At 42.2% G+C, this 13,965-nt stretch overlaps 1 protein-coding gene across 1 annotated transcript in view; it reads right to left on the bottom strand.

Annotated features, from left to right (window-relative positions):
- Positions 1–13,965, bottom strand: part of LOC308286571 (SPRY domain-containing protein 3-like) — a 41,555-nt gene extending 27,590 nt beyond the window's left edge. Inside the window, exons 1-6 of the mRNA XM_080727646.1 lie at positions 13,841–13,965; positions 8,122–8,269; positions 7,915–7,990; positions 2,642–2,766; positions 1,849–1,984; positions 479–664 (exon numbers count right to left, since the gene is read on the bottom strand). Coding sequence (XP_080583772.1) covers positions 479–664; positions 1,849–1,984; positions 2,642–2,766; positions 7,915–7,990; positions 8,122–8,249 — 651 coding nt within the window. The 5' untranslated portion in view covers positions 8,250–8,269; positions 13,841–13,965. The remainder of the gene's footprint in view (positions 1–478; positions 665–1,848; positions 1,985–2,641; positions 2,767–7,914; positions 7,991–8,121; positions 8,270–13,840) is intronic.

Genomic DNA, 13,965 nt, shown 5'->3' with positions numbered 1-13,965 from the left:
GAATACTGATATATTATTGATTTCAGCCGATACAATTCCAAACATGACCTGCTTTAATTCCGTCAGTCTATATTAGTAGCTTAATGACTAGTATAGTAGTATTAAAATGTATTTTTTTTATGTCCAATGTAGGTATTTGTATTTAGGTTCATAGAGTCAACATGAATATATAACTAAATGTGTTTCAATCAAAATGTTACATTTCAGGATTCCAATTAAAAAATAACAAAAAATAATTCAGGATTCCAATTCAAAAGAAGCAAAAATAGCCGATCTACAAGCTCAAAACGCATCGCAGCGCGGTGCGTTTTGAGCTTGTAGATCTGCTATTTTTGCTAGAGATACTAGAATGACAAAGTAGGAAGTAGCAATATGCAATGTGGCCCTCTGGAGTGAAGGTGGAAATATAGTGGCCCTCGCCATCATCAAAGTTGCCCACCCCTGGGTTAGATGATAATAACGTGAAGCAGTGACTCACAGTGCCAGTGACCCGGACGTCGTGCAGTCGAGCCCAGTGGTCTTCGTGGCTGTCGACGATCATCAGCCCCTCGTCCTCCTCCGTCCTCCACTCCGCCTGCAGGTCCAGCTGCACCTCCTCCCCCACGGACAGCATGCCCACGGCGGGGAACAGAGCGCCGGGGGCGGCCATCTCCACCTGACCCACCTGGATGACAGAGGTTAACATTAATTAGGCCTAGAATTATTGAATGCTTTAACCAGTGAAAAATAGCAGATATACAAGCTCACAGCGCGGCACCGAGTGCCGCGCTGTGAGCTTGTAGATCTGCTATTTTTGAAAAATAGCAGTGTGCAAATCTTTGAATGTATGTATTTTCAAAGCGAACGTTTGTAACTCAAATTTTGCTTCTGGGGGGTCCCTGGAACTAAATATTTTGAGATGCTGGTCCGTGGCCAAATAAATATCATTTTGGGGGTCCTTCACATGAAAAGGTTTGAGAACCACATGTGTCTCAAGAACAGACTAACTGAGCTCAATTTAAGTGAAAAATACGTTTTCTTTGACGATGGCTAGCCAGATTGCTGACATAGAAACATGTTTTTTTTTTTTAAACGGGTCAAAATTCTAATTTTCAAGATTTTTCTAAAATAGCAGATCTACAAGCTTGCAGCGCGGCACTCGGTGCCGCGCTGTGAGCTTGTATATCTGCTATTTTTCAATAGTTAAAGCATAAAATAATTATACAGAATAATGTGTACCCGTTCTAAATGGGTTAAACACTCTATTCTCCATCTCCACCTGACCCACCTGGATAAGAAGTTAACATTAAACACTCTATTCTCCATCTCCACCTGACCCACCTGGATAAGAAGTTAACATTAAACACTCTATTCTCCACCTCACCCACCTGGATGATACAAGTTTTAAAAATTGACCCTCGTCTCAAAAGATTTGAGTTACAAAAGTTTGCTTTGAAAAATATATATTCAAAGATTTGCTAAAACATTTCAAGATTTTTCAAAAATAGCAGATCTACAAGCTCGCAGTGTGGCACCGAGTGCCACGCTGTAAGCTTGTATATCTGCTATAGTTAAAGCATAAAATAATTCCAGTGAAACCTGACCCCAGTTGCAACTGAATAGTTGGTAGACTTTTTCCATTTCTTTTTTTTTAAATATATTTGAAAATATCATAGACGATCTACATCGACACGCTGTGTGTGAGCTTGTAGATCGAATATTTGAACCATTTTAAAATATTTTTCAAAATAGTAAAGACATTCCCCAGAATCCCCAGTTCAAATATGATTATTTTGGGGGTCACGGGCTGAAAAGGTTGAGACCCACTGGTCTGAAGGGGGATAATAAAGGTAGGAAATGAGAACGTACCTCCTTGCCGTTCTTGGTGAAGAACACAGTGATCTGTCCTTCTTCGAAGGTGTCTGTGTGGATCCCACAGCCAATCCGGTCCCCGCGGTTACATTTGGGCCCAAACTGCTGTCCGACACTCTTACCGTTGTATAGCCTGGGTAGAGGGAGGGGCGTGAGGTTACATTCCAACCTGAATTCGGGGCTGCACAATTTGCTATATTGATAATATTATGGATATCACGATATGAGACTATGATGATGATTCGTCATAATAGTATTGCGATTTTCCTATGGTTTTTAACCACTTATTGTCTCCACCGAGCCGAAGGCATGGCGAGAGACTATGTTTTCGCCCCTGTTCGTTCGTGCGTCCGTCTGTTACCAGCTAATCTCCAGCACCGTTGGCCCGGTCGCTGCCAAACTGAGCACACACACTCCCTGCATACCAATTCAGAACCTCTACCCCACATTTTTCACGCGGGCCTGTTCTAGCGCCACCAGTAGGCCGATTTTTGCAAAACTAACTTTTGGCCAGTACACCTACAGATTGTGTCAAAATAAATAACGCAAATCGATCCATGTGATCGACATGAATCTGTCCGATTTTCCATATTCCATTCTGATTGGCTATGATTGGCTTCCAAAGTTTGCAGGATTGGTCCGTTTTGAATAAAATGCCTCAAATCATGAACGCAGCGTTCATGATTTGAGGCTCAGAGCAAACCAGAGATATACTTATTTACAGTACAGTGTGCGAGTAGTGTATTTATTATTATATAGCAATAAGACATAGTGTTTTTCCGCCACATACTTGCCGTCATCAGCATGATAAGCTACAGATCGCGGCAGCCAGCCTGGCTGGTGGTCCAGCTTGTAGTGCAGAGGAACCAGGCCTACAGCGATCATCCCCCTCACTCCTGTATCCCTGATGGTCACCTGGAAAACACCACACATCATACATCTATCTGCAGCGGATATTTGAACCTGTTAAAGGACAACATTGGGTTTTTTGGGGGGTTTTTCCAACAAGGGTTCATGTTTTAAATAGTATTTAGAGCAAATAAAAGTTGAGTGCTAAACATTTTTCATTTACTGCTTTCGATAATCTTTCAAATTGTTCCCACTGATGTCCGGGGCATGCGTGCAAGTTGATAATTCGGCCTTTTCAGGCACAATAAGCCGGCGATTTCTTTATTACTATTTATTTATCAGTAAGACTCCCTAATCCACAAATAGGCCAAAAAATGTGTTTTTCCAAAATCGGCCTGATGGTGGCGCTATATGGGACAGATCCATGTTGATGAGATGAGTGTAGACATACTGTGTACTGATTTGTGTGATTTTAGGCCAAAATGTGTAGGAGCAGTGTCCAAAAATGTGTTTGAAAAAATCGGCCTGATGGTGGCGCTCTATGGGACAGATCCATGTTGATGACATGAGTGTAGACATACAGTGTAGCGATTTGCATGATTTTAGGGCAAAATCTGTAGGAGTAGTGTCCAAAAATATGTTTGAAAAAATCGGCCTGAAGGTGGCGCTAAATGGGACAGATCCATGTTGAGGACATGAGTGTGTAGACATACTGTACACCGATTTGTGTGATTTTAGGCCAAAATCTGTAGGAGCAGTGTCCAAAAATGTGTTTGAAAAAATCGGCCTGATGGTGGCGCTCTATGGGACAGATCCATGTTGATGAGATGAGTGTAGACATACAGTGTAGCGATTTGCGTGATTTTAGGGCAAAATCTGTAGGAGTAGTGTCCAAAAATATGTTTGAAAAAATCGGCCTGAAGGTGGCGCTAAATGGGACAGATCCATGTTGATGACATGAGTGTATACATACTGTGTACCGATTTGCGTGATTTTAGGGCAAAATCTCTAGGAGGAGTGTCCAAAAATGTGTTTAAAAAAATCAGCCTGAAGGTGGCGCTATATGGGACAGATCCATGTTGATGACATGAGTGTAGACATACTGTGTACCGATTTGCGTGATTTTCGGGCAGAAATTGTAGGAGCAGTGTCCAAAAATGTGTTTTGCAAGAATCGGCCTGATGGTGGCGCTAGAAGAGGGCCATGTGAGAATGTGGTTTGGCAGGCAAGGAGTGTGTGTGCAAAATTTGGCATGGATCGGGGCAACGGTTGCGGAGATATGAGCAGGGCAAAAGTGTGACGTGTGACGTGTGACTGACAGACTGACTGACTGACTGACGGAGGGACGGACTGACGGCCGGTGGAGGTTTGGATAGTATAGGAGTGCAAGTAGGTCGCAATTACTATTTACAGCAACACTACTATAGGCCCTAAAAGTCACTTCTGCCCATGAAAGTTCGCGTTGCATCCTGGTAAAGGGAAGCGGGCGTAAACAATGAGTCTAGTACACACAGTAATTGAGCTACGAAGTTTGACGTCATTTACACATCCTACCTGGTTCCTGTTTTTTCCCCCCCATTCTCAATTCCCATAGACTTTTTTCATATTGCGTCATATAAGAACTGTGTTCCAAACATAAACAAATGATCTCAAAACGCTAATGTTACTGTCGCCGAATTAGTTACATTTTCACCAGAAACAGACTGTATCAAATATTAGTGGATGAATATCATAAACCATACAGAGCCACCTCCCCGACAATATTGTGGAGACCGTTTGTTTATTTTTGAACCACAATGCTTATATGAGACGATTTTAAGATGACTCAATGTTATTCTCCATAAAGAAATTACCGCATGTCACTCCCCATCTTCCCCAAATTTCCTGTCAGTCTACTTCCCTATCAAATAAAGGCATAAAAGCCCCAAAACAAATCTTAAAAAAAAAAGAAAAGAAAAATGTTACAGACGATACCAGTAAGACTCCCTAATCGGGAGATAAGCAACCGTCAGGTCGTATGTATACACGCAGCCTCATGGTGGCGCTAGAACAGGGGCATGTGAGAAATCGGGGGCGGAGGTTGTGGTTTGCCAGCCAAGGAGTGTGTGTGCCAAGTTTGGCATGGATAGGGGCAACGGTGCCGGAGATAAGAGCAGGGCCAAGAGTGTGACGTGGCGTGACGGACAGACAGAGGGATTGACTGATGGACAGCCGGTGGAGGTTTTCAGAGTAACTTGCGACCTGACGTTTTCATAGTAACTTGCGACCTGACGATCGCAATCATTAGCTAATTTGCAGAAGGAAAGAAAAACGTCTAAAAGTTTTATTTGCATTGAACTGGAGTTTTTCCTGGTTTTTATAAACGTCTTTATAGTTTTTTCTTGATTGTCAATCTTGATAGTTTTATTATAAAAGTTCTGTCAAATGTGAATGCCTATATGTACATTTTGCTGGTTTGAATATTACAGGCATTACCCCTTACCCCTCTTTTTTTGTGTCTTTCTTTTAATGCTTTCCTAACTATCATGTTGAAATCAAAATATTTGCGAAGGGGAAATGAACCGTGCCGAGGCATTACATTACACATTTCTCTCCCAATACGGCGGCAACACCAATGTGTTTCGGAAGTGCAAAACACGAGCAGCGGCGGCGACATGTTGGCTCGCGTCCCCGGTGTTTATTTGTGACATCATGGTCGCCCCTGGAGACGCGGGGCAAACCGAGCATCCAGGCCAACGAGGAGGAGGAGAGGAAACATGAAGTCCTCATGTTCTCATGACCTCATCACCGCCTGTCTGTCTGCTCCCGAGGCGCTGAGAGAACGCGCTCCTCTCTGAAAGGCCTCTCAGATCAGACTGCAGATAAAACGTGTGTGTGTGCGTGGACGGCACGCATTCACACATGTGCCCTAAAGATAGACCGAGGCTCTTAAGAGGTGAGCTCAGTAGAGAAACCTCTGCTTCCTATAAACAAAACCATGCCGCCTGAGTCTGGATGTCTGGCCATGAGGGCAAAGACCCGTCGGATGAGAGAAGAGTGGGCACTAAAGGAAGAACGGGCACTAAGGAAGAGTGGGCACTAAAAACTGAGGAAGAGTGGGCACTAAGGACGAATCTGCACCTAATTTATGATTTGCTATTTCGTCCGGTACATCAGAGGTCTTCAACAGGGGGCCCGTGACCCCTAGGGGGTCTGCGGAGGTACTGCAGGGGGTCCGTGAAATTGTTGCTTCATTAAACAATTAAAAAAATATTTTTTTATTTTTCAAAAATTGCTTATTTTTTGGCCATTTTCCACATTTATGTCATGTCATTATGTAATTTATGTTTAAATCCTGAATCTATCCATTTTGAATGGCTTGAATACATGATTACTATGCAATTGACAGATTGTTGATATTATTGGTTCTCAGTAGTAGTATGTTTAGAAATGGTAGTGGTATGGCCACCCTGCTCTCGCTATAACTTGTAGGCCTATAAATAGCCCTGACTCCCCCACCCTACGAGGTGGTAGGGGGTCCCTGCTCCATCTCCCCATCAGTTTGGGGGTCCCTGGCCTGAAAACATTGAAGACCCCTGCGGCACATCATTATCAGACTTAAATGTTACTCAGTTTCAACAATGTATTTATGTCCCAAAATGATTGGATACTGGATTGGATTACACCTTAATTGTGAAATGTTCAATCATGTTCTAATCATGTATACTTTACATTACTTTGAGTCCGTTTTCCCAAACTAATCTAACAGGCAGTTTTACATGGAGGTGCCCACTCTTCCCGTCTCAAATCATCAGCATACTGTGCGACCAGGTCTACAACTTTTCAGGATCGGCTTTATCATCAGGTTTACAGATGATGTAAAGAAGTGGGTGAAAGTCTTATTTTCCATGCAGCACGCTCCATAATTTTGTAATTTTTGTGAGTAGAGAACTTAGAGATAGGTGAGAGCCAGAGGAGGAGAGAATGGAATGACACAATAGAAACAGGTGAAATAATCAGATAGAATATTTTTGCTGTGATGATGTTGGGCAGATACCTCTTACTGTTGTGTTTTTCATTAATTAACGCCCCTATTTGATCACACTAATGGATTGCATTTTTATAGCGCTTTTCTAGGCAAGTTGCGAACTCAAAGCGCTTTACAATGGTCCATTCATTCATACATAGGGAAGTAAAGCGGCGAACATTCGACGCCAGCGTCCTCACTTCCCAAATTCATACACCAATGGTGGCAAGCTTGCACCTACCAACTCATTGGACACTACACACACTGTCACACAATTTGTGCAAATTGTTGAATAGAGAGAATGTTTGTAACTCAAATTTTGCTTCTGGGGGGTCCCTGGAACAACATATTTTGAAATGGGGGTCTGCGGACAAAAACATGTAATTATGGGGGTCCTTGACATGCAAAAGTTTGAGAACCACTGATTTAAAAGAAGGATTTAGAAGACATTTATAGAATCGGGTCAACAATATTCAAATGGCTTGTTGGGCGGGAGGAGTAGGACGAAGGCTCTACTATGGGGCTCCTCACTGAAAGGTGAGTCAGTAGGATATACAACAGCAGTGACAACACAGTAATGTGTGTGGGGGGAGGAAATGATAATTCATTGGCATAATGACTAATTTGGGGAGGAAAGGGGGGAGGAAGGGGGTAATAAATTATTGGTTACTCTAAATATTTGTTTTTTAAAGAAGGAGGAAAAAGATGCTTCCCTTTTTGTATGTGTGTGTATATTTAAGATCCTGTAGCCAGTTGGTTGGCATTAATCTAAAGTTGACATTACTTTGGGATCGCTGCATTTATTTGTCTGAATAAACTAATACCCAATGACATACAATACGCTCAGGCCATCTCTGTTAACGCGCACCACAGTCTTTTTCAAACAGCTTAAAAAGTATGAATACTACAAAGAATTATGTATATTATCTATGCTCTAAGGACTTCATAAAAATATTGTTTTGTCATCATATCCACAGGCAGATAGGATCTCTGGAATCATGTGTGTAATGGCTTCAGCTCTATTGTGTACCATTATCGTACACAATGGAAGGTGATTACATCAACGGAGAGGGCCTTGGGGAGTATGACTGTACATTATGGCATAAAATGCAGGATTATATTATAATACAGTTTATAGTACATGATCTTAAGTGGATTAGAAAGTGATCTAATCTAGGAGTTTAAGACATCACAACATTGTACTGTACCTCAAAATAGCGGTTCCTTTTTGATAACGCCACACCAGACACAAAACAGCCAACTTCATCTGACTTCCCTTGATACCTACAAACATATTAAGAAAAGCAAACAAAACCCAGCCTATTAAAGGTCAGATAATTAAACAGAAACATCAGCTATTATTTATTATCATCATCATTATTATTATATAACAGAACATTCTCATTTCTTCTCACCTGAGTAAGTCTCCATCCTTCATCATTCTTCTGAACCTCTCCCTGAACCGGATCGCCCGCACCTCGCGCAGATCTCTTATCCGCCTCCTCCAGTTCATGAAACGATAGTGCCGATTGATGTCATCCATTTTTGTGATATCATTACAATCTGGGGGAGAGGGGAAAAAATAAATAAAATCCATTTCATCATCGTGGCCTCAGTCGACTCAATGCCACCATTGACAGCCCTGGGATGACTAACGTGTGACACAGACACAGTGACGACAGGACGGAGGGGATTTCTGCCTGCATTCTCAAGCCAAGCATTAAAAGCAAACTGTTGCCTTTCAGGTCGAACAGAGCTATTGGAGACAACATAATGTTTTTATTTCACGAGTCATCATGCCTATAAGAAGTTAAGCAAACTAGCCTTGGGAACTAACAGTAACCGATGCATTTAGCCAATAAGTAAGGACTCAGGAGCCTATCTCCTGTTTCTCAAGCGTGAGGCGATGCGATGTGAAGAGTGCCAAAACTCCTGGATCACTGCCCTCCACACTCTCATATCTAACATCAGGGTCTAGAGCAGGGTTCCCCAATAGGCAGCCCGCAGGCCATTTGCGGCCCGCAGGGGGCTACTGTCTGGTCCACACCAACCCCAGTAATAATGGTGGTATAAGAGCAGCAACAACACTATATCGTCGTTGTCGGGTGGAAACCTTGTATCTCCAAATTTGTACGTTCTTTCACAAAGTAAAGTCCTGCTTCATCATACAAGGCCATCGCACAAAAGTAGTGAAAACAGCAGATCTACAAGCACACAACGCATCGCGGTGCGAGGCGTTGTGTGCTTGTAGATCGGCTGTTTTCACTAGTTTAAATCATTTTTAAAATGATAAATGCAAAATGAACGGTTTTGGACATACAAGATTTTCACCCGACAACGACGATATCTGAACTGTCGCTGGAGTAGCGGGAACGCCACTGTCGCCCCCTACAATGTTGTGGCCCTCGGCTTGGTAGTTGGTACCCTAGACATAATTCGGCCCTTGGGGAAAACTAATTGGGGAACCCTGGTCTAGAGCTCTGTTTTGTTAGCTAAACCCTCCACACTCCTATCTAACATCGGGGTCTAGAGCTCTAGCTAAACTGTCGTGCCGCAGTGCATCCACATATGTACATAGGTGCCCTTCCTGGCTTTGCCCTGGGTTGGCTCCCATAGTCAGTTTACTTGCCTCTAGTTCCGCGTGCCTGACACTGTGCCCTGCCAGCCTCATCCTTCTCTCTCTGACTTTTTCTGTGACCCGTGGTAGGTCCCCATAGAGGACCACATTTCTGATGTGGTCCGTCCATGTGACACCAAGTGCCATTCGTGGCATTCTTGTGTAGACTCGTGAGGCAGCTGCTGGATGCTCAAGTACAGTAGTACACCCCCTGGACATGACGCTAGTATGCTGGGACTCGACCCCCAATCCAACTCTTAATGCTGAGTGCCAAGCAGGAAGGCACTGGGTTCCGTTTTTTTATACTCTTTAGTATGACCTGGCCGAGGGAATTGAACCCCGACCTCCCATGCAGTTTCAGGGTGGAAATCTGACCACAAGACCACTGAGCTGGTCAGGTTTATCTGATACAAAACCTATTTATTGCGACCGTAGGTCGCATTAACTATCAAACCCTGCACAAAGTGTAAGTCCGTCCGTCAGTCCGTCTGTCTGTCACACCTCACACGTCACACTCTTGCCCTGCTCATATCTCCGCAACCGTTGCCCCGATCCATGCCAAATTTTGCACACACCTTCCTTACCTGCCAAACTACAACCCCGGAGCTCCAGGGACCCCCAGGTCCCTGGGGGACCCCCAGATGTAAAAAATTACCAAATGTGCTAAACTGACCAAATGACCACCCCCACGGGGCTGCTCACGGGGAATTCCCGGGGACCACCCACTCCTGGTGCTCCAGAACGGATGCAAAAGTGGTGGCGCCCCCAGTGGAGGACCCCCTACACTGCAGCTCACATAAAATGCCGTAACTCCGGCTAGGAGCGACCGGGACAGCCGGGGCCGGTACCTATTCGTCCGCCTTGCCGGCGCGGAGACCCCACCCCTCATTTCTCACATGGCCCTCTTCTAGCGCCACCATGAGGCCGATTCTTGCAAAACACATTTTTGGACACTGCTCCTACAATTTTTGCCCTAAAATCACGCAAATCGGTACACAGTATGTCTACACTCATCCCATCAACATGAATCTCTCCCATATAGCGCCACCTCCAGGCCGATTTTTAAAAACACATTTTTGGACACTGCTCCTACAGATTTTGCCCTAAAATCACGAAAATCACTACACAGTATGTCTACACTCATGTCATCAACATGGATCAGGAAGATTTTGGCAAAACACTGATCTCCCTATTTGTGGAGATCAGTGACCTACGGTCGCTTATCTCCCGATTAGGGAGTGTTACTGGTACTTACAGCTGTAAAAGCTGAGGTTTGGGCTTTGGCAGCAAAGTAATCCAATATGATTTAATGGTACCTTAACCATTTAAACACTCTATATATAGTAAACTTGGCCGGTATCGGTGTGCAGTGTTTGCTCTGTACACCAAGGTCGACGCAATGCCTTGTAAACTTGTATATCTGCTATTTTTGACCAATGTTACCCCCAGAATGGAAATGGGGATGGTAGGGTAATGACGTCGGACCGAGTGCAAAGCACTGACTCTGATTTGACACGGCCTCTTTCTTTCCAGGCACTTCTTAGGGAGTTGGAAGATTGTAATGATATGTTTTTGTTTATGGCTGAATGCATGTAAACTCCATGGCAATCTTCTGATGGTCTTGTTATTCCATTCAGCGACATTACCGATATAGCCTAAACGTAGAGTTGATTAATTGTATGAATGAACCGAAGGCATTTTGCCTGGGGAGACAAATTAATCATTAGAAGACAGGGAGGATACACCCAGAACATTTTAGACTCACAAAGCAGTTTCTGCTGTTAAAGTTGCAGCTTCCACCGTTTAAACCAACACAATCTCTCATAATCTGTCAGCACCCACTGCCCTAAACATGTAGTGTTGTTGTTAGCAGGAATAAATACAGAAGCAGCCGGGATGTAACCTCGCGTCACCAGACTTTCCACCTCGGAGGAAAGCCTGCTATTCGTTCTAAAACTAGCCGTGTGATCCGGTTTAGAAAAAGAAAAAAGTGTTTGGTTCTGGTTGGCGTTAGGGCTGTCACAATTATTAATTACATAATCGTCTAATCGCAATTATTTGACATAATCGCAATTATTTTGTCATAATCGTTTACATGTTGAAAAATGTTCATATTTTCAAACATTTTCAAAAATAGTGGAAATAGCTGATCTACAAGCTCACAACGCGTTGCATCGTATCAATGTTCTTTTTCAAGTATAAAGTTGTCAAATATGTAAGTAATTTCTTTGTATATGTAGGTTATGTGCCATATCTACCATGTGCAACTTCAAAGCCTACAGTACAAGCCAAACAGGAATGTAATTGTCAACAACAGAAACACAATTAAATCGTTAATCGCAATTATTTGAGTGACAATTAATCGCCATGTAAAATGTCATGCTAGTGACAGCCCTAGTTGGCTTTGCAATGCTTTAGTTCCCCCACGTAATGCGAATCAATTAGTTTATTCTTGGATCAGAAAACCCCAAAGGTTCACAGCACGCCCCTCGCCCCTCGCGGCTTGGGAGCTTTTGGCTACACACCCTTCGGAGTTCGGACTAGGGGTGCAACGAATGGAGAATTCTCTGCCGAAACCGAATACCGAATATAGGAAAAACTTGGCCGAAAACCGAATGTGCCGAATGTTTTATTATATATAAATATTTTAAACTTTTTTTTTTTTTGTACCATTGCTGTCATGGCTGTGCCTCTGTAGTAGAGCTACATGATTATGGCAAAACCTATAAGGGTCCATATGGAGATCAGTTATTTAACACGGCGTCTCGCTCACTTTAGCTCACTCGGCGGTGTCTCACATGGATCAAGTCCGCTTGAGACGGCGTGCCTCTGTCGTCTCCACCAGCCAAAAGCTCCCAAGCCGCGAGGGACGTGAACCTATTACAATAATTATATTGTATTCTCCGCAACGAAGTATTGTGAGCTTGTATATTATCTGCTTTTTTGACGAGCGACACCTTTTGTACGAAGGTGTGTTAATTTTAACACAGACCGCCTAGGCCTAGGGGGTGTGATGGCGAACAATAGCCAAAAATAGCAGATCTACAAGGTCACATACCGCCTCGAGGCGTGGTGACTTGTAAATCTGCTATTTTCAGAGAGTTGGTGTGTAGAGGGGAAAAGAGCAGACCAATACACAGTGAAAGGTCAAGTTGAGGGTTTAAAGGGTTAACTGTTGGAAAATGCACATTAGCACAAATAACCATCTATGGAAAAGTTTAATCTGCAACACAATTTTATAAAACTTTTTTATTAATCTTTCTCTTAATAGATAATTGGCCTGGAAAAACAATGAAGTTTTAAGCTATTATCTAGACTGCTTCTACGTCTATAATAGTGATTTCTACATCATATCAACCTTATTTCACGTCCTTCTATGAGTCGACTGTTTAAACAAAGATTAGCACAGCAGTGGTGTAAAGTAACAAAGTATAGAACTACCTAGAACTGGAGGATTGATTTTGGGGTTTGTATTGTAAATCACATCGAGATGACATCACACCGGTGTGATTTACAATACAAACCCCAAAATCAATCCTCCAGTTCTAGGCAACACAGAAGGGGGGAACTTTTTTGTTTTATTTCCACACAACTCCTCTAAGGTATATTAATGACAATTCAATATTGAAAATGGGGGTCAATTTTGAGGTAGGCCTATTTGTACTTTACTTGAGCATTTCCAATTTCCAACACTACATCTCAGAGGCAAAAGATTTACTTTTAATCCACTACATTTATTTGAAAACTTTAGTTACTAATTACTATGCAGATATACATTATAATATTATAAAACATACATGAAACACTTTAGCTATATTTTATATTTTGGCTATTAAAAAATAGCCGATCTACAAGCTCAAGCGTTAGATCTGCTATTTTCATTAACTTTTACTTTTGGTGCTTTAAGAAGTAAATTTTGATGCCAACACTTTCCTACTTTAAGTTCATTTTGACTTTTACTTGTAACAGTATTTCTTCATGGCAGTGCCTGTAAAAGATACTTTTACTAAAAGTAAAATATGTTATACTTTTTCCACCACAGTGTGTAGCAGAATAGATATATAAAGTCATGCTGTGATTTCATTTAGAGGAAGTATATCTCATCCTCAGCAACATATAGGGGCTAAACCGGTTTTTGGCTATATCGACACCATACGGTTACAACAACGATAAGCATTGATCAAACCTCGACTATAGAACGTGTGTTTGTTGCTTATTGTTATGGTTTCAAAAAGTTTCAACAGAAATTACACATGACTCACATCTGCCTTTCATTTTTAGACATTTTAGAAATACATTTTCGCCGCCACCTCATAAATAATAGCAGCCTAAAAAACACATTTACGAGTTTAAGTGTTCAATAATTATATATAAATATATGAACTGGATGCTTTATGTTATCAAACGTCTTCAAGGTTTCATAAAGTGAGCTTTGGCTTCAGGAGCAAAGAGCAAAAACACTAGAACTTAGTATTATGACACAACATAAATAATAAACGTTTATAATAATATTGTACCTTATAGTCATAAACACATGGTGTTCATAAAGGTTCCGTGGAGGTAGATAGAGGTGATAAACATTCACTCTTTGTTTCCTTTGCTTTTTCTCCCACTTTTTGTTTTTGTTGCCAAAATAATAAAC

Source organism: Nannobrachium achirus (assembly GCF_963921795.1).
Source record: "Nannobrachium achirus genome assembly, chromosome: 6".
In the NCBI taxonomy this organism is placed as follows: Eukaryota; Metazoa; Chordata; class Actinopteri; order Myctophiformes; family Myctophidae; genus Nannobrachium; species Nannobrachium achirus.
Note: the sequence above shows the minus strand (reverse complement) of the source record. Positions and strands in the feature narration are given on the sequence as shown.